At 34.3% G+C, this 25,860-nt stretch overlaps 1 protein-coding gene across 9 annotated transcripts in view; it reads left to right on the forward strand.

Moving 5' to 3' along the window:
* Positions 1-21,605, forward strand: part of LOC105041974 (alpha-aminoadipic semialdehyde synthase) — a 39,018-nt gene extending 17,413 nt beyond the window's left edge. For 6 of the 9 annotated variants that reach the window (XM_073254010.1, XM_073254009.1, XM_073254012.1 and 3 more), the window contains 14 exons: positions 4,788-4,845; positions 4,994-5,134; positions 5,964-6,302; positions 6,874-6,954; positions 9,787-9,852; positions 11,186-11,303; positions 14,702-14,831; positions 17,972-18,051; positions 18,644-18,802; positions 18,874-19,129; positions 19,215-19,323; positions 20,103-20,264; positions 20,349-20,418; positions 20,506-20,851. In XM_073254010.1, coding sequence (XP_073110111.1) covers positions 4,788-4,845; positions 4,994-5,134; positions 5,964-6,302; positions 6,874-6,954; positions 9,787-9,852; positions 11,186-11,303; positions 14,702-14,831; positions 17,972-18,051; positions 18,644-18,802; positions 18,874-19,129; positions 19,215-19,323; positions 20,103-20,264; positions 20,349-20,418; positions 20,506-20,564 — 1,828 coding nt within the window. In that variant the 3' untranslated portion in view covers positions 20,565-20,851. The other 3 variants (XR_003800390.2, XR_012139772.1, XM_029263605.2) reach the window with 3 other exon arrangements.
* Positions 21,606-25,860: the final 4,255 nt, after the last annotated feature.

Below are 25,860 nucleotides of genomic sequence, written 5' to 3' on the forward strand. Positions count from 1 at the left end.
GTTAAGATCTGCCAATGGATTGTTATCATGCAATCATCATGTACCATTGAGACTTGAATGAATTATATTGTAATTTAAGACCAGCTTAACTACATGCATAGGAGAAATGACAAATGAATAGGGCATGTAAAAGTAAAGTGAGTGTAGAGGGATGAATATGTTTGAGGTTGCTGTGTAGATAATCTTGGAATGATGATTTTCAGAATAATTACATTGGAAGATGAGGTGAAATTGTAACTTGGAATGATGATTTTGGATAAAAAAGAAATAGGGTACTTAGTGAGGTAAACCCAGAGAGATGGGGCTTGTCTTTAAATCAAAAAGTGGGAAAAAAAAGAGAAAGAAAATGGAGGCAAAGGGAAGTTGGAAATTTTGAGGAAATCAAATGAGGCTTCCTGTTCCAGATGTTATTGGGCCCGTGGGGTTACTATGTGTAATATATTACAAAACACAAGAACCTTACTTGAAATATCGAATGCTGTGTTTCCACTCGTAGGTGCTGAAGGTTTAAGAACAAGACAAATGACAAAAGAGATCATGAGATCCTACTAGATTTCTCAAAAAACTTTCTCATCTTCTTTCCACATCATTAAGATAAAGTTAAGCAGAAAGATGGTTTCCTAGTGATATTAGATAGTACAAATGGACTAGCATGTTCATTGTCATCTAAGCATGGGAAAGAAGGAAATAGGACTGTTTGTGTATGCTTTGTTTGGATAGAGGAGGATGCAGGGACACATAGTACATTTAGTACCAGATTTCTTTATTACAAGTGAAGATTCTCCATCAGATTTTATATTGACTTTTAGCCTGCTTAAAACCACAACAGTTCCTAATTGGGTTGAAACCGCTTTAGAATAAAATACTTCTATCTTAATATAAAGAGTCATGGCAAATAAATTTAAAGATCTTTAATTAAGGATGAGTTATCCATCTACGATTCTCTGAGAACTTCTCTAATTTTTGTTTGTATAATGATTTTGAAACTACTAGGAATTAAAAGACTGAGAACATCTTTTATTATTTTGGGTTTTTTAAACAGATAAGTTTTTCACATCTGTCAAAATCTTCAAATTAATCATATGAAAATGCAGCATTCATTAGCATCATTGTACAGGACTCCATGTCATTCAATTCCCATTATGCAGCCACCATTTATTTCTGCTTTGTCTTACCTATATGGTCATTGCCAGTGATTTGCTTAACCTAATTTGGTCTAAACTTGATGTCAACTCTTTGCTAGTGCTACATTTCTGGTCAATACAACTTTGAAAGGTGTTTGACATGACTTGGAAGTCAGGAAATTTACTATCTTCATTGCACTGTTAAACTCATGGATCTAGAAAGAAACCTTCTAAATTTGCAAACTTTATAAAATCAAAACAAAGAGGAATGAAGGTTTTTCTTGGAAATGGCACTATAAATAAGGAAATTATAAGATAAAGGGCAATAAAGCAAAACCCCCTAAACATATGTTTGGATTTTTTTTTTTTTTTTGGTAAAAGAGGAGCCCACAACTCCTCTAGATTCACCAAACTAACATAAATTGGAGATCATATATGAAGCCATCTCCCATCTCCAATACACTTTTCTGTATTGTCTTCGTAGAACAAGTTCTTGATATGATCTACATGTATTGGAAAACTGATGCAATCATAATGTAATAATGAGGAGCAGGAAGGGCCATTGCCAGGACCTATTTGTGGCCCTGTATAGGCATGGCATCCAGAAACAAAGAATGCCATGTTTTGTTGAAGTATCAACCCCATAAGAGCAAATGTCTATTTTCAGAAGATATTGAAGAGATAAAACAGGTTGGTCTGGCTAGCGTTAAGTTTCTTTGCTTTCCTTTTCATGCAAGTCCCCATTGGGTTCCATTTGCTTAGCATGGAACTAATTAGATCTTTTGAAAAGGGGAAGGTGCATGCTGTTGAAGGGATACTATAATTTGTTTTGGAATTAAAGTTGGTATGCATGCTTTCTCTTCTTCTTTTTCTTCCTTTTCTTCCCTTATTTCTTTTTTCCCCATGCTGTTTTGTTCTTTGATCAGTGCCTGCTACAGCTAATAGCAGACCTGGTAGTGTAATGGTCCCTATCATCTGCAGACAGATCTATTCTTCCAGCTCCTAGGATTCTATTGTCTACAGACAGCTTTTATTTGTTACACATAAAACTGATCTGCATTGATGTCTCGACATATTTGTAAGTGGTTTGCTATCTCGGTACCGGACCCTGTACTAATAAAATCCCATTAGAGTGTCAGTATGCAGTATGGTACGGTATAATAGTATTGGTATGGGGTAGTACAACATATATACTGGTATGGTATGGTACGCCTTGTACCGGATGGTACAGTGAACCATAATTGATCTTCATGGATTCTTACAAACACCTCTAGAAGCCTGTCAATACTTAGATCTACATGTCCTAGCCGCAAAAAACAAAGAAAAAAATAAAAAAAAAACTTTTTTCTTTTATTTTAGCTCTTTATTTGTTTAGATTGGATCTTGTGCACATATGGAAATGAAGAAACAAAATTCAGCTGCTGCTAATGTACTTTACTCATCATTAGAGCCCGATAATTGCTAATATTTGATCCAAGTCTTATCCATTCATTCCCTAATCCTAGGGCATCTGGTGTTCCCTCAGTTGACTCTTTTATATTCTTTATCTCATTAATTTTCAATTATGCAGTCCTAAACAAAGCCCGTATCATGGCCCACTAGTATCAAGTTTAATCAGCAATAAGTATGGATAATCTTGAATTTTTTGTTGTTTGCTTATATCTGTCAGCTGCCTTCTTTGTTCTATTCACATTAGGCAGTTGTTTCCAAGCACCTTTTCAAGAATATTTTAGGATTTTGTTATGTATCCATAGAGGTTATTTTTGTTCAAGAAGCAATCTGTTAAATTGCATAGTTTAGCATCTTTGCAAGTTAAATTATTTCTCACCCACAAATGATAAGGTATGAAGCACCATAAGACTTCTATGATGAGAGTCTCCCAATAAAATCTTGTACAATAACCCCTCATTATCTTATGCTAGAAATTCAATTATGTAACATTGATATCACTAAATTATAGAAATCAGTGAAAATGGACAGATTCATTTATCGATAGAAGGCCATCTGTTCACATATCACTTGAATGGGAGGATATGATGGTATATCTTGAAGGTTAGCATCCATCACATTTTGTTCAAATACAACATGTAGGAAGTTACTGTTTTTTTTTTTTTTTTAAAGATTGTGGTAAAATAGGTTATTGTATGGATGCTTTTGATACAAACATCAGAATCGAGGCACAGGCCTGTATCTGCCGGTATGTTTCACAGTATGACTGCATTAACACATACTGTGTGGCATGGCTTTAGGCAGAAACAAGAAAAAAGCCTGTAGAAGGCGAGCAGTATCGAGTACTGCATGGTCTTGTTGGAGCTGGTCCACAAATGGGTTCCAAGGTGGTGCTGAGTACCTGCTCCTCATTGACACAGTTTGTGTGGCTGGATGGGCTGGTAGGCCCAGTATTTAGAATTTTAGATCCTTGTTTCAATAGTTTCCACTACTTGTATGTTGTTGCAGAAAATGATTCACGATGCAACAGATGAGATGCAACTTCAGCTTAACTTTTTGACCTAAATTTAACTGGAGCCAACTCAATATAGATGGAAATACACTTGAATAGGAGTTGGGTTAGATTTTGCATTGTTTTGTTAAAATTAATTTCAGCTATTTATACATGAATTTTAGGCTGTTATGACTTGGATCAGAGAGTCTATTTTAGCATCAGTGTGTACTATGGAGAACTTTAAGGTAACTTGATCTACCAAGGCTACTTGAGCTGTTCAAAGACCATCATGATCATATCAATTTTGGTTAGAGTGGGCTGGAAAGTCTTACATCAGATTGAGACATATTCTATTCTGTACTTTTTTAGCTGGTTGATATGTATTCCAATTGATCAAATAAATTTTAGGTTATTGTAACCCTTAGTTGGCAACAAACATAAAGCGTTGCAATGAATTGAAAGCTGGACAATGAATGATTTGTCTTTCAGAAAATATCTGATCTGACCCCAATCTTTCTAGTGATAACATTTTACATGTAGAATAAATGTGGTTCCAAAAATTTAGGTGGTGCAAATTTATCAAGAGCTTAGTCAACAGACCCTGATGACATTTAGTTTTTGTTCAAGAGATAAGCATGATGGCTCTAGTTATCATTTAACTTTCACAAACAAAAATGGAAAGAGAAGATAAATTACACTTTGTTCTTTCTCTTCTTCATATCTTCATTTAAGAGGAGTGACTTTTGGCTGTCTTATGCCGTTTTGGTAGCCGTGATGCTATAAGCTAAATGCTCTGTTGTGCGTTCAACAGTTTTAGGTTTCAATGAGGAAAGGTAATTACAGTAATATCAATCCACGATTTTAAAGCTAAGTTAATAAGTTTTCCTTCTAAATATATTTTACAGTTATTATGCTTCAATTGACTTCCAGATCATGTCACTTTATGCTTTACTTTGTCAAAAGTCCCCTTTGCTATGGAAGAATTGCTTGCTTCAAAGTTACTATTTCGTTCCCGAACAACACATGCAGATCTGTTGTTTATTCCTGAAGATAATATTTGCTATGTCTTTATATGCATCTACTGAAGATATTGCTCAAGTGATGCTCAAATTTGAACTTTGATCCTGTACCAAGTACCGACAAACTAGATATACTATCACGTTTTAGATATTTTTTGATAGCTCTGCTGGTATTTAGATTTGTTTTTGCATTAATTGCAGAGATCCATCATCAAATCATGCAAATGATTCTTCTGGCAAGACGAAGTACACTACACTGGTCAGAACTTTTTATTTCTTGACCTTCTTGCTGTGTTTCCCTTACAAATTTCTCTGTTTGGATCTATACAAATTTTATGTTAGTCTATAATTAAGCTACTTACAATCTGTGAGGTTATGTCCTTGAACATTTTTCGCTCATTGGACAGGTATCACTTAGTGGTCATTTGTTTGATCAGTTTTTAATTAATGACGCTCTGGATGTTATTGAAGCTGCTGGTGGATCTTTTCGCTTGGTTAAATGTGATGTGGGTCAAAGTTCAAGTGCCATGTCCTACTCAGAACTTGAAGTAAGTTATATGAATAAAAAGTTATGAGTCATACAGCCTCTTCTGATGAGATTTATTTCCATGCCTTCTCACTGACATGTAAGGTTAATATGGTACCCACATGTCAGTGAGAGCATATCAATTTGTCTGTTGAATCAAGCATTTCTATGAATTAAATTTTTAAGTTCTCTCACTGAACACATACTTTTGATACATATTTATAAACATATCTTATGCTAAAAGTGTCTTGTTATGTCAAGTGTTTTGATGTTTCCATGCCACATTCTTCTCATACACTTGGCAGATGGCATCCTTGTCATGAGCCCAAATATTATATTTATTAATAACAAATATTTGATATATGTGGAGTCATTATCATCATCAGATACGTGTAATATATCATAATGTTTAGCCTTTCCCATTGCTCTTTCATGATTATCTTATTAAATCATGGAATTGGCAATACCAAGCATTATCTACCAATTATCTAACTTGTATGAATACTGTATGCTTTTTTTCTTGCTTTGAATTTGTAGTTAAGAATGCCAATCAGCATTCTGAAACATGTTATTTATGACCAACTACTTTTGTTAAATTTAATCTAAATGCAAACCCTTGTATTATAAATACATAAAGTCTAAGTACAAAGAATTTGTCTCATTATTACAGTTTCCATAGCTACCTGTTCCTACACCATTCAAACTTCATTACACATATTGATCAAGGGGAGTATTTTTTTCCTGGTATCTCCCTCATTTATTTGTTGTGCTTTACTAAAAAACACTAATTTTATTCCTCTGCTAGCTTGGTTGTTCATCAAACTGTATTGTATATTGGGCGGGTTTTACAGGTTGCTGCTGATGACACTGCCATCCTTGATAAGATAGTAGATTCCCTAACTTCTATTGCAAATTCAAGTAAAGGCGGAGTCTTTAACAAAGAAAAAGAATTATCTTTGAAGATAGGCAAAATTAGTGAAAGAAAAGTGGAGGTCAGAAGTGGCATTAAGAACATGCCAGCAGTTTTAATTCTTGGTGCAGGCCGTGTTTGCCGACCAGCTGCTGAATTTTTAGCATCAGGAGGGAGCATATCCTGCAGTGATTCCTTTAAAACATATCAGGATATTAATGTTGGAATTGAAGGTATTCAAGTTATTGTAGCATCTCTTTACCAGAAGGATGCAGAAGAGGTATGGATTTAGTGCTTCTTCCACCAACCTGGTTTTTTTTTTTTTTTTTAAAATTTATTTCCTTTGAGGCAAAGTCCTTTCCAAGAAATGTAACTTAAATATTTTATTTTTTCAGTTGGCTTTTCATTGAGTTATTTTAGTTTACTTACCAGTTTACATGATTAAAATCAGTTGATAGTCTTTTGGCAATCTTTTTTGATATTATAGAGCCATGATTTGCCAAAGGACATGCTGCTGCCTGCCTGTTCAGACATTTGGGACCGGGATGTCCCAGGACATGCCAAAATGGATGCTGGGAGGACAGTAGGACAGTCCCGCCCTGACACTAGGGACAGTGCCTCATGTTGATGTCACATGGGATTTCCCAACAGGACTTGAATCCTTGTGCCAAACCATGCCTATGCAAGAGCATATAAATATCTCATCTTCCATTATGACATGCTGTCTGGCAGCAGCAGAACTTAAATCCATGGTTTACATATTTTTTGTCGGCATGCTTTTCATATTTATATCATGCTGTCAAATGTATGTTTTTTCTGCATTTACAAATCTTCAAACCAATTTCTTGCAGACTATTGAAGGCATTCAAAATGCAACAGCTATTCAACTTGATGCTATGGATTACGGAAGGCTGTCTGAGTATGTATCACAGGTACAGTTTGCCCACTGCTATTTAAGAGTGCCAGGATCTTTTAAATTTTAACGATGTTCTAGGCATCAGTATCCCTCTTGTAACCGTCACCACCTTGGAGGACATGGTTTTCCTTCTCAGTGTAATGTTTATAACCATAAATCTATGCTGAAATCTCAGAACCTGATGCTTTCTGCTGCTTTATCTATCAGGATTAAAAAATGTTACTATTAGTGGTTATTTTTTTTGTGTCAAAGGCAATCATTGATTTGATACCTTTGTTGACATAGTGCAAGTCTGATAACCAAATGAAATGATTTTATCTGATTTGTACAGCCTAAATAGAGAATTAGGTAGGCTTTTTTCTGAGCATAATTTTTGATTCAGGTAGGATCTTTCTTTTTATTGGCCCTAGCAATGATTTAGGTACCAAATTCTGGAAATGTTATGTTAAACATCAGCACTCATTTATTATCAAGATTTTTGCATATATAACTCTGTAAAGATATCCAATTGCATGGTTACCCTTGCAAAGCTGCAATATACATTGCCCCTGCATAGTTGCAATTTGCATATTTACCCTTGCTGTCACCTTCTATTAGGTACACTTAGATGGCACTATTAAACTGCCATTAAAGTATTATTAGTCTTACAACCCATACACAATGGCTCCAAAAAAAATTAAATTAAATGAAATTTTAGGAGTTGAATTGAAACCCTAACCATTAGCTAAAACAACAAACCTTCTAACCACCAGACGATATATGATGATTTCTTTTACTTATACTGAATGAGTTGAACTATTTCTACTAGCTTATAATATGGAATAATCAAAATTTTCCTCTTCAATAAAATTAACAAAAAACTTATTTCATTTTAATCTTTTTTTCTTTCCATCAAAAAAAAAAATCTTGTTCAAAACTTTACTGTTTGGCATAATTAGAAGATATCAATTATTTTTTATTAGTTCTTCACATTTTTCTTTATTATATGTTAATTTTTCATGATTTTTTTAACTATATGATTTATGATTATTTTATATTTATTCTACTACTAAAAGGTAGTGTAGAGTGTGTAGATTGATATCATTCAAAGAGCAATAATTACAATAAAAGTTTATCAATTGCTTGCATGTTCTTTTCTCTTCAATCGAAAAACAAAAAAATATATTTAATTTTATTTTGTGGATCATATTCAGAATCTAACTACACGGAATAATTAAAAGATATCAACTATATTTTTTTAAAATATAACAATTTAAGTAACTTTCACAACAAATTTTCAAAATATTCAAAAGAGTAAAATGAAATAAATCTATTTTTATTTTTATGTTGGATGGATAAAAATATGCATAGTTGTTGAAAAATTTTTTAGTTTAATTACTAATGTTTAAGTGACATGAATCTATATTTTATACTACATTTTAATAGTAAAATTAATATAAAATAGCAACAAATCATCTAATTTTTAAGAATTTTTTCATAAAATTTAATATATAATTTAGAAAAATATGTTGAATAAATAGAATTAATTAATATCTCGTAATTATTTTAAATAGTTGAGTTTTGAGAATATTCAAAAATAAAATGAAGTATGTATTTTGTTAAAAATTTTTATCGAGGAGGAAAAATTAACTATTCAAATATTCTAAGCTTGGAGAAATAATTCAAATTATGAAGCATAACTAAAGAAGATCATCATCTTAAATCATTATCACATATTGTCTTGGTGATTAGTAGGTTTGTGTTTTATTTGATGGTTAGGGTTTAATTCAGCTTCAAATGTTAGTTTAATTTAATTTTTTGGAGCAGGTTCTGTGTGGTAAAAATTTCATTTCATAAATTTGATAATACTTTAACAGCAATTTAAGGATGCTGTCTAAGGATACCTAACGAAGGGTGACAGCAGGGATAAATATGCAAAAAGAATTGGAGCTAGGGATAAATATGCAACTCGCATCTATAGGGGAGCAGATATGCAATTGGGCATTTCTACAGGGGTGTGACCAAGTGAACCCCAATTCTTGGGTGTTCATTTGGTAGATTTTCTTTTGCTTTATTGCCTAAACCTTTTTTCTTGGGGTGGGGGTTCTGCCCCCTTATCCCATTTCTGCAATATCTTACCTGTTATAAAAATGCTCTTGTTCTCATCAGTGTTACCTTGACAATGTAGTTCTAAACATGTATAGTCTGCTAACATGTCGGCACCGACAATTTGTCACCTTGACAGGGTTCTGCTCTTGCTTTCATCAGTGTTACCTTGACAATGTAGTTTTATACATTTATATAGTCTGCTAACATGTCTGGACACTTCAACACCGACGTGACATGGCATGAATCTCCTACACAACCAAGAAATGGTGTATCCTACTTATGTCAACTACAAGCTTCCGCACTTGGTGCAATTATTTGGAGCTTCTTTTCAAAAGACAGCTAAAAGCAAATTGTAAACTTCTTTAATTAAACTATTTTAACAGTTAAAATAATATAAGTTTCAAGGGCCAAACAATTCTACTGAACTACTGAAGTTTTATACCTTTCCTTGAGCATATGTGGAATGAGGTGCAAGTTATTTGATAATTAGTAGTTTGATGTATTTACAGTTTTATCTTTTATTTTACGAACCATCTTTATATTGGTTCATTGAGAAGGTAATCTGTCAAACACATTGGAACAATTGCACGCTGGGTACCTACCCCAAGTGTTAAGAAAACAGTACTTCTGCTCCTTTCCAACTAAAAATTCCGCTATTCATTTATTGATGACTTTATTGTTTTCATAACATATTTATTCATAGTATATCATCATAGGATATTAGGACATATGTTCATGTCTGATATCATGCCTCTTGCAGGTTGAAGTGGTGATTAGTTTGCTCCCTCCCAGTTTTCATGCTGTCATAGCCAAAGCATGCATAGAGGTACATTTGGAACTTTTCATTTAGTTGCTCTTTCATGAGGGTTGTATACCACATTTCGAAAGGAAATAAATGTCTCCGAAAACTGATATACTTCCTTGTTCCATCTATCATTTTTTAATTATTAATACTTCATGAACATATTATTGTTTTATTTCTTTGACTTTTTTATTATTGAGTGGCAATTCAGCATTCAGTGCCTCTCACCAAGATCTTCATATGGTGTCCTATTCTCTGATTCCTATTAGCTTACTAAACTTTTGTTTCAAAAATATCTCATTTTAATTTAAAAAAATAAAAAGTAAGAAAAAAAATGATAAAAAATCAATATCTTAATATAATGATATTCAACAAGATCATCATGTTAAAATGAAATATTTGTATTTTTTCAATCTTTAATTTGGTTTGACAAAAATAGATCATAACAGCTAATGTAGTTTATATAGAAAATCTCTATTCCCAATATTTTGAGATGCCATGGCATGATCTCAATCATATGCTTCATACATATGTTGGCATGTGGAGGTAAAATTTTTGAAAGGACTAATCATTTTGGTCGATTGTCAAGATATGAGCATGGATCATGTCTAACATCACATGCAAAATTATCTAGTCTTGTATTTTTCTGAAAAACTTTCTTTTTCATAAGTTATTACTAAATTTTTTTCTTTAGGTTTGAGTGTTTCATAACTTTCATGCAAATTAAGCATGATCTGCAAGATCTTCGCTTACTGTATACAAATATTTTGAATTTTCATGAATTTCATTAGGTGAGGGAGAAAAATTGCTTATAATGATACCTAAGTGAATGCAACACTTATATATCTTTTAAAATGCTTAAATGTTGCGAATTTGGTAGTAATTCTGCAATATCTAAATTAGAGGCTTAAGCAGCTTATTACTTAAAAAATTGGAGGAAAAAAAGAGCAATAATATGGTTACAATAATCCCAAACTAGTTCAGCCCTCTTTTGAGGAGTTTTCATCAGGTTAAATGGAGTCAACCAAACCAATTAGAGCTGCCTGAAATTTACCAATTTCGTTAGAAGCTAATCTGAATCAAACCAAAACTGTAAAATCGGCTGCTTGGATCTCATTATTTGAAAGCAATCAGTTTGCAATGAAATATTTCAGTCTTAGCTGGAACTTATGGAAACCAGTGAGTAATTTATAATTTCAATCTCTCAAGTCCACCATCTGGTGTTTTGATTTTTAGCTCATGAAGTTTATAAGGTATTTAGCTGCAGTTAAATATTGTAACTTGTTTTAGATAACTAGATACGGATGCATGTCATACTAGCGAATAGCTGGTCTAACTAGCATGTTTTCTTTATCAGCACAAAAAGCACATGGTGACTGCAAGCTATGTTGATGACTCCATGTCAAGGTTGGATGAAAAGGCAAAAAGTGCAGGTGTTACAATACTTTGTGAAATGGGCCTGGATCCTGGCATAGGTAATTCTTTTTTAAAGTTGTTGGATGTCATTTTCTGATCATTTATTATCTTTTGTAACATCAACAACTAAGCTGTCTTGATGTAGGCATGTATCCTAATCTTGGCTCTAAAAACTGGTGCTAATATCTATGCTGGTCACCTATCTGTGCATGTACCAGGCACAGGCTAATAAACCCTGTAGCATAGCTAAATTCGGCAGGCATTAGGTTTTGTGCTTTTTTTTTATTATTTTCGTTGTCTTTTTACCTTTTCTGGTTAGGTGGGTCGTATATGATGCATTATTACGTCATCCTAAACATATCCTGGAAATGATCTTGTGTTTTACTGATTTCCGATTGTCTCATAAAGCATCAGGTTATTCTGCAATAACATGGACTAGCATGTTCTGAAATCTGAATATGAATTAAATGATTCATTTTTTAACTGACTCTAAAAAACAACTAATGTATTGAACAAGTGTGGTAATTGCCACACACATGATTGAAAACATAACTAAACTGGCTAGGTATGAAAGAAAATGAGATGGCAATGATGATGAAGAGTCGTGGGAACTTGGAATTGTAAATCTTCACCAGGGCTGAAATCAAACGCTAATCTTAAAAAGCAAAGTAGCAAAAAAAGTGTCGTTTCCTTTCGTTTCTTAATTTTTCCAGCATCTCTAAACTGCCTGGCCTGGATGAGTTGAAAACCAGATCAACCTGAACAGAATTAGCAATTAGCACATTTTATAGATTTTTAGTTTTGCAGATTTGGGATCAACCAAACCTGTATAGGTTTCTAGTTCACAGTTTGGAGAGGTTGAACTGCTCAACCTGTTTGGGTCTTAAAACATTGGCACTAACAATAAGGATGCAGGTAGTGAGGAATAGTTGCATAGGTGGGATTGGGCCTGTGAGAGTGGTGCAGTGGAGCCGGACTTGATAATTATTTTCAGGTACCAAAAGAAACTGTCATCTATCATTCAATAACCTATGTTATCTAACCAAAAATAGGAAATAGACTCCATGTTTTTCGATGAAGTTTAGACTAAGGTGTTTCTTTCAAAAGAAAAAAGAAAACATTTAGTTGATGGTTGATTACACATGTTTACGTATATGAAAATGTGAAAGAAAGTCGAGCAAATCCTACAGAAAGGGTTAGAGCTGAAATGCTATAACTGCGAGGGTAGATTTTGTGATGGGCCTCATAGATCTATGGAATTTATAATATCTAGAAACCAAAAGATATATATTAATGATGTTTTTGGCTTACCTATGCATTAAGCAACCACAAAATCAATGCTCAAAAAGGTAAGTGCAAGTGTTTGATGGTATACCATTGAATTTCGGTTGATATGGAGTAGGTCAACATTAGTAGTTTCTTTTGCTTCTACAACTATGTATCTTCTAATATTTTAGTTGTGTTTGAAATTTATTTTTCTTTTTTGAGCAATATGATAATGTCCTACAACCAATTGTGTTTGAGATTTTGGATGAGGATAGTTGTCATATTTTGGTCTCATTCTTTTTTTTTTCTAAGTTGTTATGGAACCTCTGCGAAGCTCCACATTGTATTTCTCCTTAGCACTGGTGCTGCTAATATTACAGGAATGGCAATGCTGTAAGTTTTTTTAAAAAATTTAGAAGTTGAACTGATTGAAGAGATCTAAGATGGTGAAATAGCATGCAATAAAGATCATGGAGACCCTTTGTCATGTGTGTCTATTTTTTTTCTCTTTTTCTTTTGGTGTGGATGAGAAAGGGGTTATAGTACTGGTGAATTCAAATAGAGAGGAAATAAGATGTAAAAGAATTGGGAGTAAGTTCTAAAAGATCTGAAAGACGCTATGCATGTATATATATGTATATGTGTATATATATATATATATATATATATATATATATATATATATATATATGTATGTATATATATATATATATATATATATATATATATATGTATGTATATATATATATATATGTATGTATGTATATATATATATATATGTATGTATATATATATATATATATGTATGTATGTATGTATATATATATATATATATATGTATCTATATATATATATATATATATATATATATATATATATATATATATATATATATGTATGTATGTATGTATATATATGTATATATATATATATATGTATATATATGTATATATATGTATGTATATGTATGTATATATATGTATGTATATGTATGTATATGTATGTATATGTATGTATATGTATGTATGTATATGTATGTATATATGTATATATATGTATGTATATATATGTATATATATGTATATATATGTATATATATATGTGTGTGTGTGTATGTGTGTGTGTGTGTGTGTGTGTGTATGGATGTATGCATGCATGCATGCATGCATACATACATACATATATATATATATTCCTGATCACAAGTGATGTAGGACATGTAATTGTATCAGCAGAATAAGGCTTGTTGGACATGCATAATTCTTGTCAGTGTGGAGATACATTATGCAAGTGTTGTGGGGATATGTGATATCTCACTTTTGGCAGATATAGTTTTCTTTTTCAGTAATTTTCACCTCAAAAGGTTCAAGTAAAACTCATGGAATTATTCACCCATTTTCAAATAATGTATTATTTATAGGATACTCTAAAGCAAGGTTCACCATCTTAGTACTAGACTATGTACCGGTACCATCCAATTATAGTATTGGTATGCCCAGTATGATACCCGGTTCGGCGTACCAAGTGTTGGTACTGCCCCCATGCCGATAGCAAACTCGGTACATCCTCTATAGTGAGTCTATACCATATACTGATTCAATACTGATATGGTCAGAATGCATCGGACACCGATATCGATCAATAATGCCAATCTTGCTCTAGAGCAAGGTTCGTCAAACTAGTACTGGGATGCATAATGGCTGGAGACTGGAATGATATGGTATAGGTCCGTACCATCTTGTTCCAAGACAAGCCTTTTTTTTTTTCGAATTTTTTGAACTGAAGTTGACAATTGTTTTGCTCACTTAAGTTAAAAAACAGCAAAAAATAAATTCCTTCCCCTGTTTTGTTTCGAAAGTCTTAGAGTCTAGATGGGCTTTATGTATTCAAGACAATAACTAAATTCTCCTGCCGATAAATTGAGTGAACTACCTTCTTATGTCTTTTTGCAATTAGTTATAGCACAATTTCTACCAAAGAAAAGGGTTATAGCACATACTCTTGGTGGTAAATGAAAGTTAGTTTGCTGTCATTTCCAAAATTTATCCTTCCCAAGATCTTGAATAAATGATCATTGTGAGAATTTCTATTTAACAAAGGATGTACCATTATAAAGAATGGCAATTGGCAAAGGAGGAAAAAGTTATGGTGGTTATATTTTATTAAGATCCTTTTCTTTTTGCATGTGCAGATCATATGATGGCAATGAAGATGATCGACCACGCACATGTCGGGAAGGGGAAAATAAAATCATTTACTTCTTACTGTGGTGGACTTCCCTCTCCTGCTTCTGCAAACAATCCACTAGCTTACAAGTTCAGGTAGAACTATGTACTAGCTAGTTCATCAGTAAATATCATGAGTCCTTATGTTAAAGAAAATGTAACTAATTCTGATTCTGCTAAACCCAATAGATTCATTAAGGACATGTGATTTCATTTTGATTGTTTGGCTTATAATTTGTGCCTTGGAAACAAATGTAGTTTATGTTACAGTTCATTCTTTTTTGTCTTCTGCCTGGACTCTTTCAGAGTTTAGGGGAAGTCTGAACTCTATAGGATTGGCTTTTGGTTGCGTGAGATTAACATTGGCCGATAAGTCAGTTCTCTTTACTGACTGGCCTTCTAGATGTTATGGTAGGCCTTTCTCTTGTTTAAAATTGCTTCTGCTAGGAACTCAGCTTTAGTTTGTATCCGGATGGTGTCAGATTGATTGCCATCTTAATCATCTTCTTGGAGCCTTCACCATGTAGGTATATGCTCTATGTTTGACCCCCTTCTTGATGGGAAAAAGGCTTTGATGGTGATCTAGCAAATCTGTAACCTGACGCAAAGGAAAATAGTTTGCATATTGTCATTCATATAGTGCAATTTCTTTTGTTCATCATACTCAACTAGGCCTTAATCCCAAACTAGTTGGGGTTGGCTATTATTTTGGCCATTATGGTGACCAAAAATTTTGAATTTTGTGAAGATAGTTGCAGAGTAGTTATTTTAAATATGCAATAAGATGATTATATTATAACTTCCCTGAAAGCAGCATATATGACATCCAACCTACTGCAGGTGAGAGCTTTTGTAATTATGGTTGAGGGAATTAAATGTGTACATAGAGTCAAACTTATATTGTGGTTGCCTGAACTTAGAAGTATCTAATGTCAAATGTCAAAGTTGAGGGTACCAATTGAAAAGTTATATTGCTTCGTATTTAAGTTCAAGGTTTTAACAGGCATGTGCTGGTGTCATTTAGTGCTTGGCACGCACTGGCATAGAACACTGTTGTGCAGCCATGCCATGTGCCTGTTGACTGTAGCATGGAATCTACCAATCTGTTCCTAATGACATGCAGAGCTCTCAACACCTTGTTTGAGAATAAGCCCTGCCTATATCATCTTTCTGAGAGTTTTCATATCAGAACAGAAGTTGATTTTCTAGAATTTGCATTAATTTGTTTTGTTGTATATTATTTATTTCCATTATCTGTTGCAGATTTTGGTGGGAGTTCATGCCTATGTATGTCATTTTCCTAAACAGTAGTATGTTTCTATTTTCTACATAGTTAAAGAGGCTATATCTAAGCTGTCTAGTTCTTGCAAATTATGATTCTTTATGTTATGAAAAGTTATTTCCTTCAGATGTATTTTTTGGGCATCATTGACATAAATAAAACCCAATAATTTTAGAATTGTTGTAATCTCTACTTTGCTTTGCTTCCGTAATCCTGCAATCTATTGGCTCCTTGCTGACCTATTAACTTAATATAATCATGAAGGAAAGTCCTCTATATGTATACACACACAAAGCAAGAAATCCTTTGGGATTTTTTGACCCCTATTACTTCTAACGTCACGTGAGCCCATGAAGGCATGTGTTTAATCCAATATCGATTGTGCACTAGAGAGATCCTTAAGGCTTAGATAGGGTTAAGTAATTCAGATAAAACATTCAAGCTAGCCATTTTACATGAGGTCTTGGATTGTTAAAAATGGCATCAGAGCGGACTCGGCCCATGGTCCAAGTAGACTAAGGGACATTTTAGCATGAGCCCATTTGGTTTGATCATAGACCGGTCTTGGTGTTTATGATTGGATTTTTTATTAGATTTAGATCTTTAGCCTAGGGAAGATGCCAGGCCTTAAACAAGGGTAGTATATGAGAGTTCGTATGGGCATGTGTTTAGTCTCACATTGGCTGTGTATTGAGGAGATCTTGGATAGTTATACAGGGCCAAGGAACCCAGATAAAACCTTCTAGCTAGTCTTTTTAGTAAGGTCCTGGGTGGTTACACAAAATCAACAATAACCTTTTTTGAATAAAAATAGGTTCATGTGGCTATCTCATACTCTCTCACCCTCCCCAAACCACCCATGTCTTCAAGTGAGAAGACCTTAGATCGATGGATTATTGAATCCACTCAAAGATGAGTGGCTAGAGAAGTTTTCAATGACCATTAAAGATCTACTCTTCCTCTTTTCTCCACTACCTCTCATCCCTTTCCTTTACTCCTCTCAATCTCTGTTTATCTTTCATCCCTTTTCCTCTGCTTCTTCTCTTCTCTGTCATGTGGTTTGTAGTTTGTTTTAGTAATCCATCGAAAATAGACCATGCAGGTGTGGGTCCACTTGTTTCAACATGCTTATAAACAGGTTGAGATTGCCTAAGGGTTCTTTAACTTGACCGAATCTGACCTGATCCCAAACCTAACCTGACATGACCTTAGTTACCGAAAGTGGGTGCAAGCAAAAGAGCAGATTCTGGTATCGATATGGTGAAACAGATCTATAAAAAATTTGGAGAAATGCTTAACTGGCAGGTGTAGAAACGAGGTTTTGGAAAGATGCCGTAGCAAGTGTACCACCTTGAGTGGAAGTAATGTGCTTCTCCAGACCAGACAACCAACTGTACTTGGGACTATGACAGATCATGTTCCATATATTTGATTTGTTTTCAAATAAAATTTTTCAGATGTCTTTTCCATTTGAACAACTGCTTTATTTTGATGCATCCACTCTTTCCGGACCTCCAAAATGTCAGAATTTTCCCCAAAATTTTTAATTTGTAATCCTTGGAAAATAATTCCCCAAAGCTTCTTTAACAATGTGAAGGTCTTTTATAAATTCAAATCATCTATCGTTTAGGACTTATCATTTTTCCAAAGCTTTTCATTTAATGTGAAACCTTCTCCCAACATTTATGCTGAAGCAATATTATCACAATAAAGTAGCTTTTCATATGACCATATTATTTTCTGCAATCTTCTCTGCATACCTTAATGGAATCATGAAAATCCTTTGAACCTGAGATACAACTTGAGGGGCATATCGAGTATTCCTCACGTTAGATTTGTGTTGTTAATGTTGGTGATATTATTCAAAACTTTGTTATAGTAACTACTAATTATTATTCTCCAATCACATATTGAGATAGAATGCAGTTGGTGATTTTCTTCTTTCATGGTTTAGTTGGAACCCAGCTGGTGCAATTCGTTCAGGGCGGAACTCAGCCACTTACAAATCTATGGGGGAGATTGTTTATGTTGATGGTGAGTTGTTGGTTACAAGAAGAAGGGTATTAATATGTTATCTGCCATATCATAGACAAAATGATGTTACAACTTAGTTGCATATGTCAATTTTCATTATACAGCCCCTAGTTATTAAACCCTTTCGTTTGAAAGCTGAAAAAATCATTCTGGCATAATAATTGTGAACATCAACTTCAGATTTTGTTTGAGAAGCCAGAATATTTTCTTGGGAATCCATATTATGAAATAAAATAACTAAATATTCTCTCTGTTTGGTAGTAATTGCCTTATAAAATTTCAAGTAGAGCTCCATAACAATTTCCTTTGTGCCAGTATTACATGAAATATACATTGTACTCAAGCAATGAGATTTATCCGAATTGCTGTATCATATTCCATTAGAAAATTGTACAATATGCTTTTATACAACTTCATGTGCATAACTTATTCATGAAGTATTATTTAGGAGGCAGGCAGTCACTGGTTCCACATCCCTGTATACCCGATTGAAGGGAAGGGTGTTGCTCATACAACTTAGCTACCTAGTATATTGGAAAGCATCTTAGCTTGTCTAATCATTGGCTTACCTATTCTTTTTAACTTCATGCAGGTAATGAACTTTATGACTCAGCAACAAGATTTCGCATACCAGAACTTCCAGCATTTGCCTTGGAGTGCCTCCCGAACCGGAACTCATTACTATATGGGGACTTATATGGAATCACTAATGAGGCATCAACCATCTTTAGGGCCACCCTCCGCTACGAAGGTAAGTTATAGTCTTTACTTTCTATAGGAAACAATGTTTGTCATTTATTAACTATAGTGGTGTCTGTGCAGGTTTTAGTGAAGTAATGGCAAGTCTAGCAAAAATTGGTTTTTTTGATGATGAACCTCATCCTATGTTGAAAGGTGGTCAAAGAACAACTTTTAGCACCTTTCTAAATGAACTTCTCAACACCAAATGCTCTTCTCTAGTGAATGCTAATAACCCGGCAGGATCAACTGGAGATGAAAAGGAAATGGTTAGGAGGTTGATTCTGAGTGGGCACTGCAAAGAAACGACGACAGCAGTGAAGACGGTCAAAACTATCAAGTTACTGGCTGCTGCACATTCGTGTTGAAATTTCTAGTATTTGAACACTTTTACATCTCACTAACTTATAACCATTATGACTCAGGTTCCTGGGACTTCATGAGAATGAGGAAATCCCAGTAGCATGTTGGAGTGCGTTAGATGTTGTGTGCTTCTGCATGGAACACAGATTAGCCTACTCCAACAAAGAGCAGGTAAAATGATTTTGTTTTTCTTTTTCAGTAAATATGCACTTCTACATCCACAATTATTAACACATTAAGGTTTAGAGACTAAAACTTTTTGTTATTTTCAGTTTTTCTGTCTACAATCTTGTTAAATCATTACATTATGTTGGTTGAATAGGACTATGATCGCCCTTATAGAAGCCTTAGAAAAATTTATTGATGCGATCATCTTAATACAGCAACAAAAATTGATATTTCATCTTGGATGTCGGTTGATGACTTTTTGTTGAATCAAAATAAAATTATATAACCATAGATACTGAATCTTCTACTTACAACTGAAGTGATGTGTATTGCGATATAAAAATTAAAATTAATTGTGGATCACCAGCAAAGGAGGGTTACTCTGCGCCTGTGTGAAGTGTCTCATGTAAACCTACTCATCTACTGGAAATGCACATTGCAGATCTGGTAAACACCTTTAAGAAGTTCACGATTGAAAAGCGATTTCCCAGTACAATCAAAAGCACCTCAGAATATTTTTAATCATGAGGCATCTCAGAATATCTCTATTAAGTGCACCCGCCAATGGAGCTTAATGTTCTTCTACAAACATGTACATTTTAGCTCCTGTATGATTTGTCATATTTACTTCCCTCCGGTGCAGTGGCTTTTATAAGCATCCTTCAACTCATGTTGTTCCATGTATGCGTATATTGAAGAAGTTGGATTGGTACATTTTATATCAAACCTCGGTATCTTTGAACGGGTTTTGAAATTTTCCATTATTTCACCTCATCATGTAGGATATGGTGCTTTTACATCATGAAGTGGAAGTGGAGTTTCCTGATGGCAGACCCACCGAAAACCACCAGGCTACCCTACTAGAGTTCGGAAAGGTACAAAATGATAAAACAGCAAGCGCAATGGCTCTTACAGTTGGGATTCCAGCAGCAATAGGAGCTCTGGTAATTCTCCATTCGATGCTGCTAAACATGGCAGGCTTGATTAAACCAGCAAACAATTATTCATTTTCCCTCTTACTTTTGCAGCTCTTACTTCAGAACAACGTCCAGAGTAGAGGTGTAATTAGACCTCTCGAACCTGAAGTATACGTGCCAGGTTAGTTCAAATTAATTCCTGAAGGAAATTCTAGTCTTTAGATGTTGATACTTGCACTATATTGATGATTTGTGTGTGACTTGGCAGCTCTGGATATCTTGGAAGCATCTGGTATAAAGCTTATGGAGAAAATTGAGACCTTATAAATCAAATTATAGACGACCTGCTTCCTTGTAAATGTTGTAAAGGTGAACACGATGTCATTTTAACATCTATGGAGTCTCAAGCACACAAGGAATTCAAACAATATCGTTAGGAATAAGAAAGAGCTTCTCTAATATTAGCAACTACTGTTCTAAGGTTACTGGACAAGCTTGTATCAAAAGAAACGTAAATTCACAGATAAAATTCTATCCAAATATTCCAGCAGTGATATAATTACTCAGAACAATGATGAAACAAATTAATTCATGCAAGTTCAGCATCTTCTACAGGTCTTGTGCACTTGGTGATTTGTATTAGCCTGGTCCTCAAATAGTTTAATTTTGAAGCATGTTTCAAGAATCAGAAGAAGAGGTTACAAAATTAAAATAGATGAGGCATGGTTGGCCCTGACTCAATGATTACCAGAGTAAATTTTTGCGGTCAGCTACCATAAAAATCAAAGCAACATGGCTTTCCAACTACAATCACCACACTTACCTGCTTTTTCCCTTTTTCTTTTGTAGGTAAATACATAAATATTTCATTGCAGTAAACCAAAAGTACGGAGAACTATTAGGCCAAGGCCTACGACAAAAGGTACGCATAAGAAAAGAACTTGAAAGCACAAAGCAGCAGCAGCTATCCAACAAACCCCAAGAGTACAAGTCATCAGAGCACAAATATTACAAGCATGAAGCAATATATGTAACAAAGCATCCGAGTGGGAAAGCAACGATCTGGAACCATGGACAATTAGCCTTAAGTGAAGAGACCGAGCAAAGGAGGCAACTCCCCGAGACAGTAAATAGTATAGGCAGTAGAAGTGGTGCAAGCGTGGTTTGCCGAATCAAATCAAACTGCCCAATTCATCCCGTATCAAGTCGAACTAGTGCGAGGCTAGATCTATTCGGCTCTGTTTTTGGAAACCACACCTAAATCGCTCCTACTAAAGCATATTGTCCCCATTTTGTATTGAATCAAAGTATACCGGCTTGTACTGAGATAAAAATTAGAAAAAAAAAAATTTGTCTTGATCTACTGAACCAGACCAAACCGAACCATCCAGTTCATCTCGTACCGAGCTGAACCAGCTGCTAACGGGTATGGGTTCTAGTACCTGGTCCTGTGGAGGTTGGGTGCAAGGAATCCGCTGCTGAACATTGTATAATATAGGAGATCTCCCTGGAACTATGACATTTGAGAGCCCATGACAAGCTGAAATGATAACCATCTGTGAAGAGAAAAGTGCAGTCCACCCAGACAAACACATTAGAACAGCAATACTGCAGCATTGCATGGATGTCAGAAAATCTGAAACAGAGATACATCGCAAAACTAGTTGGTCCCAACTAGAAGAAAATAAGAATGGGAGTATGTGGGAGTGAGAAATCTGCCAAGTGAACTGTTCATGGACTACATATACGAAATCCCAACCATAGATTAGCTGCAGAAAAAACACAGAGAGAAGACCAAAGAACCACATCCTGTAGAGTAGTGCCATGAAGAGGTAGTGATAATACAACCTTGTATGAAAGCAAGAGAGTAATAACAGATTAGTATAGGTCCAAAAACCCATAGAACAAACGAAACTGTAGAGCATGAGCACCGCTGACAGGTAAAAGCAGGCCGCTGAAACAAAAATGTTGATAAAGATAGCCCATTCATAGTTCAGCTGCAGGGATATGAGACCTGAAGATCTGCTCTCAGCTGAAATGATAACCTGTTTGAAATTTTCTTTTTATCATATTATAAGTTTCCTTTTTGGGTAAAATTTATTATATTATAAGTTGCGGGAATCATGTAAGACTTGGATTGGGCTATTCCACATTTCCTAATAAGGTTGGAAGATTTCATGGCCGCCCCAGTTTAATGGCTTAGAAGTATTATATAAAATATATGTGAAAGGCTTGCTAGGCCCTGCATTTGATAAAAATTGTTCAGGCTTGGGTGTCACCTTCACAGGGAATCCGTCACTGCGAATTGGCTCGAATCATATAGCCACATCTTGAATGGACTGTATCTAGTTATTCTTGCAATCGACTCAGGTGAGTTACGAGTTTTGATCAGCAAACCATCCCAAATAAAAAATTGACAGGCATATTGATTATGGAACTCAAACCAGGGAACAACTGCACCATCCAAATTTGTCTGTGAAGGCAAAATCATGATTTCAGGTTTCTGAAATTCTTTTTGTTGTTTTATTAGGTATGATGGTTATTCATGAGGTTTCTTTCAGGTTATCCACATTTTATTGGAAGATAACCTTCCTGGACTGTGGTCACAAATTTTTTAATTACAGGGAGCTAATGCAGGATGTGAAAGCACCATTATAGATCAACAAAATGTCAAAAAGTGCCATTGTTGTGGTCATATAGAAGTTTCATGAACCTATCAACTTGCTAGTAAAGTTCCCTGATGGTTGTACACGAGACCTATGCGCAAATGTCACCAGTTACATGTTCAAAGCCCACCTTTTTCAGAGTTTGGGAGGTTAATAGGGCATCCTTGTCTTATTGCTCTTATTTGCAACCTTCTTTTTTTTTTTTTTTCCAATCAAAAAGTGTTTTTTACATGACGATCTCTAACTTTTTTATGAAATGGCAGGAAAACCCCAGCCTTCTAGACCTTTTCATATAGTTACCATATTTCTTGGAAAAGATCCACACAAGTCAATTTGCACTATTGCGGCATGTATACATTAATAATAGTTCTATATGTACCAATTGTGGCACTATATGCACTAATATCTTCATAATATATGCTAGTTTTAGCATTATGGTATTCACTCAAGGAATTATAAACACATAAATTATCAAATAATAAATTACATGAGATAGAAAAAATAGAATTGCAAGTACATTGAACTAGTGTAAACTTCAGACTACGTGAACCGATGCACATTAACGCAATGTTACCTGCATATTATCAAAAGTACTTTAGATAAAACAAGTAGCACGGTACATGATGACAAACAATAGGACAGCACTCATTTGGAAATGATATTTGCATAAATGGCGATCACATTCCTATCTTTGCAAAAACCGAAGTTTTTATTTTCTTCTCTTTATGGAACTGATCTTTCTTGAATTTTTTAATCATACCATCCTTGTCATCATATTATGTGATGCATGGACTCACGGACTTTCGCACGTGTTATACACTAATACATTCGGGTTGTAAACACATTTGGACTAACTATGTTTGATAAGATTCACATTTAATTAATTAGTTGCAAGCATTCTAGCGCATATAGATAAATAGGCGCACAATTCATTCTAGACATAGATACAGAAAAATTGGGCCATTATAAGCATGACATATATCCAAAGTAACCAATGCGCTCATCATCGATGCATACACAAAATGTGGATCGACATATGTATCTCAAGAGTGCGCATTTTGCTGCTAGCTTCTACAAATATTCTGGAGTGCAAAATTTGAGTATTGGAGACATGTTGTTTATATTGATACGATCATGGTCAAGTGGGCTAAAAAAGTGAAAAATAGCCAATCTTATACAAAATTTATTCCTAAAAAATATGACGATTATGCTATGATTTTCTTAAAGACAAGAATATTCCTTCATTTTTAGAAGAATATACAAATGATTATAGACAATCTCCAAATATTATAGAAGTACTGGTTTTTTAAAGACGTTAAATAAAATTGGAATAATCAAAAAGAGATTAGCTTAGATCTTCAAAAAAAATGATAAGCATAAATAAATAATAAAAAAAAAATCAGAAGCCCAATCCTTCAACCAAACAAAGACTCTAGGGCTCACGGATATATGAGTATCTATAGGAGCATGTGTTTAGTTCCATATTGATTACTAGATAAATCTTCGATATTTATGTAGAACCAAGAAATCTAAATAATATTTATGACTAGCTTTTTTGAGTGAGGTTCTAAGTTACTACAAAAATATTAAAGTACACTCGGCTCATGACTTATATTGACTAAGAGACAATATAATATGCATGGGCTCATTTGGGTAGATCACAAACTGAGCATAATATTTGTGATTAATTTTTTGATATTTATATTGGATTTAAATGGATTCAGACCCTTACACAAAAAAAATATGAGGATTTAAATGGGGGGAGTATCTAGGGACTCATATATATATATATATATATATATATATATAGTCCTACATTATCTATGTATTAGATAGATTTTGAATATTTATATAAGATCATAAAATTTAAATAATATTTTTCAGCTAGCTTATTGTGTAAGATCTGGCTCATTACATATGATATATGATAAGAGGATTGACACTTTATTTTGTAGCACCTCATGAACTGCACCAGCCTCATTGCCCCAAACCAATTTTTCCTGCCATGAGGCATGTTGTGTATGGTGGACTATTTTTTGGTACCACCATATCATCATTACAAATAAGCATAGATCAGTAATTTAAATAAATATATCATTGATGCAACACTCCAAATGTTGGAAACAAACGGCGGATGACCATCAAAATCTGTCAGTTACTTGGAAGTTTGTATTTACCATCTGAGGTACGTCGTTCCGTCTGCCATTTTTCTGGACTGCTTTAAGTTAATGGCAAAACCTAAACCATCTTGACCTTATTAGATTTCCTTGTGTTTTGCAATCTATGCACACGCATGTATCTTCTTCTCTGGGATAATTATCATATTGGTCTTCTTTCTTTGCGCAAGTGCCCTTCCCTTCGTAATCGTTCCATTTTTTTCGAATATAGGATATAATACTGTTATAGTTTCCCAAGTGCCAGTTCAGCCCCAACCCAACCCACATTTGCTACTTTCGGGGGGTATTAGCATTTCTAGAGGAACATGGGAGATCTATCCAATTTTACCGAATCTGATGACGGAAAATACTCTAATTATAACTTATTTATATTGCTTGTAGGCTGATACATCAAAAAATAACCTATCCACCATGGCGTTGGCAATCCAATAACAGCCTGACGTATGTCTTCAATAGGAGGTGACGAAACGACCGCCTAGCCTTTGCCACGTATTCTTTTACAACCATGTTAGAGGAATTCTAGAGTCTTTTACTTATTAGACAACAAGCAGCCAGCCATTCCACTACTTCACTTTCTCCTCCACTTAGTGAGATTTGTAATTTCAATAAACTTCGAAACATGTGAGCTGTTATCCTCTAACAACCAGAGCATATCACATCTTTGTGGCTCTCGAAGAAAAATGACATGTGCCTTTAGATGATAGGTACCCACCTTCATCTATAAAACCTAACTCCTCAAGATCTTTCAAATAAGAGAAAGTAAGTGAACACTTATTCCAC

The sequence above is a fragment of the Elaeis guineensis genome, chromosome 3 (genome assembly GCF_000442705.2).
Source record: "Elaeis guineensis isolate ETL-2024a chromosome 3, EG11, whole genome shotgun sequence".
NCBI classification, from domain to species: domain Eukaryota; kingdom Viridiplantae; phylum Streptophyta; class Magnoliopsida; order Arecales; family Arecaceae; genus Elaeis; species Elaeis guineensis.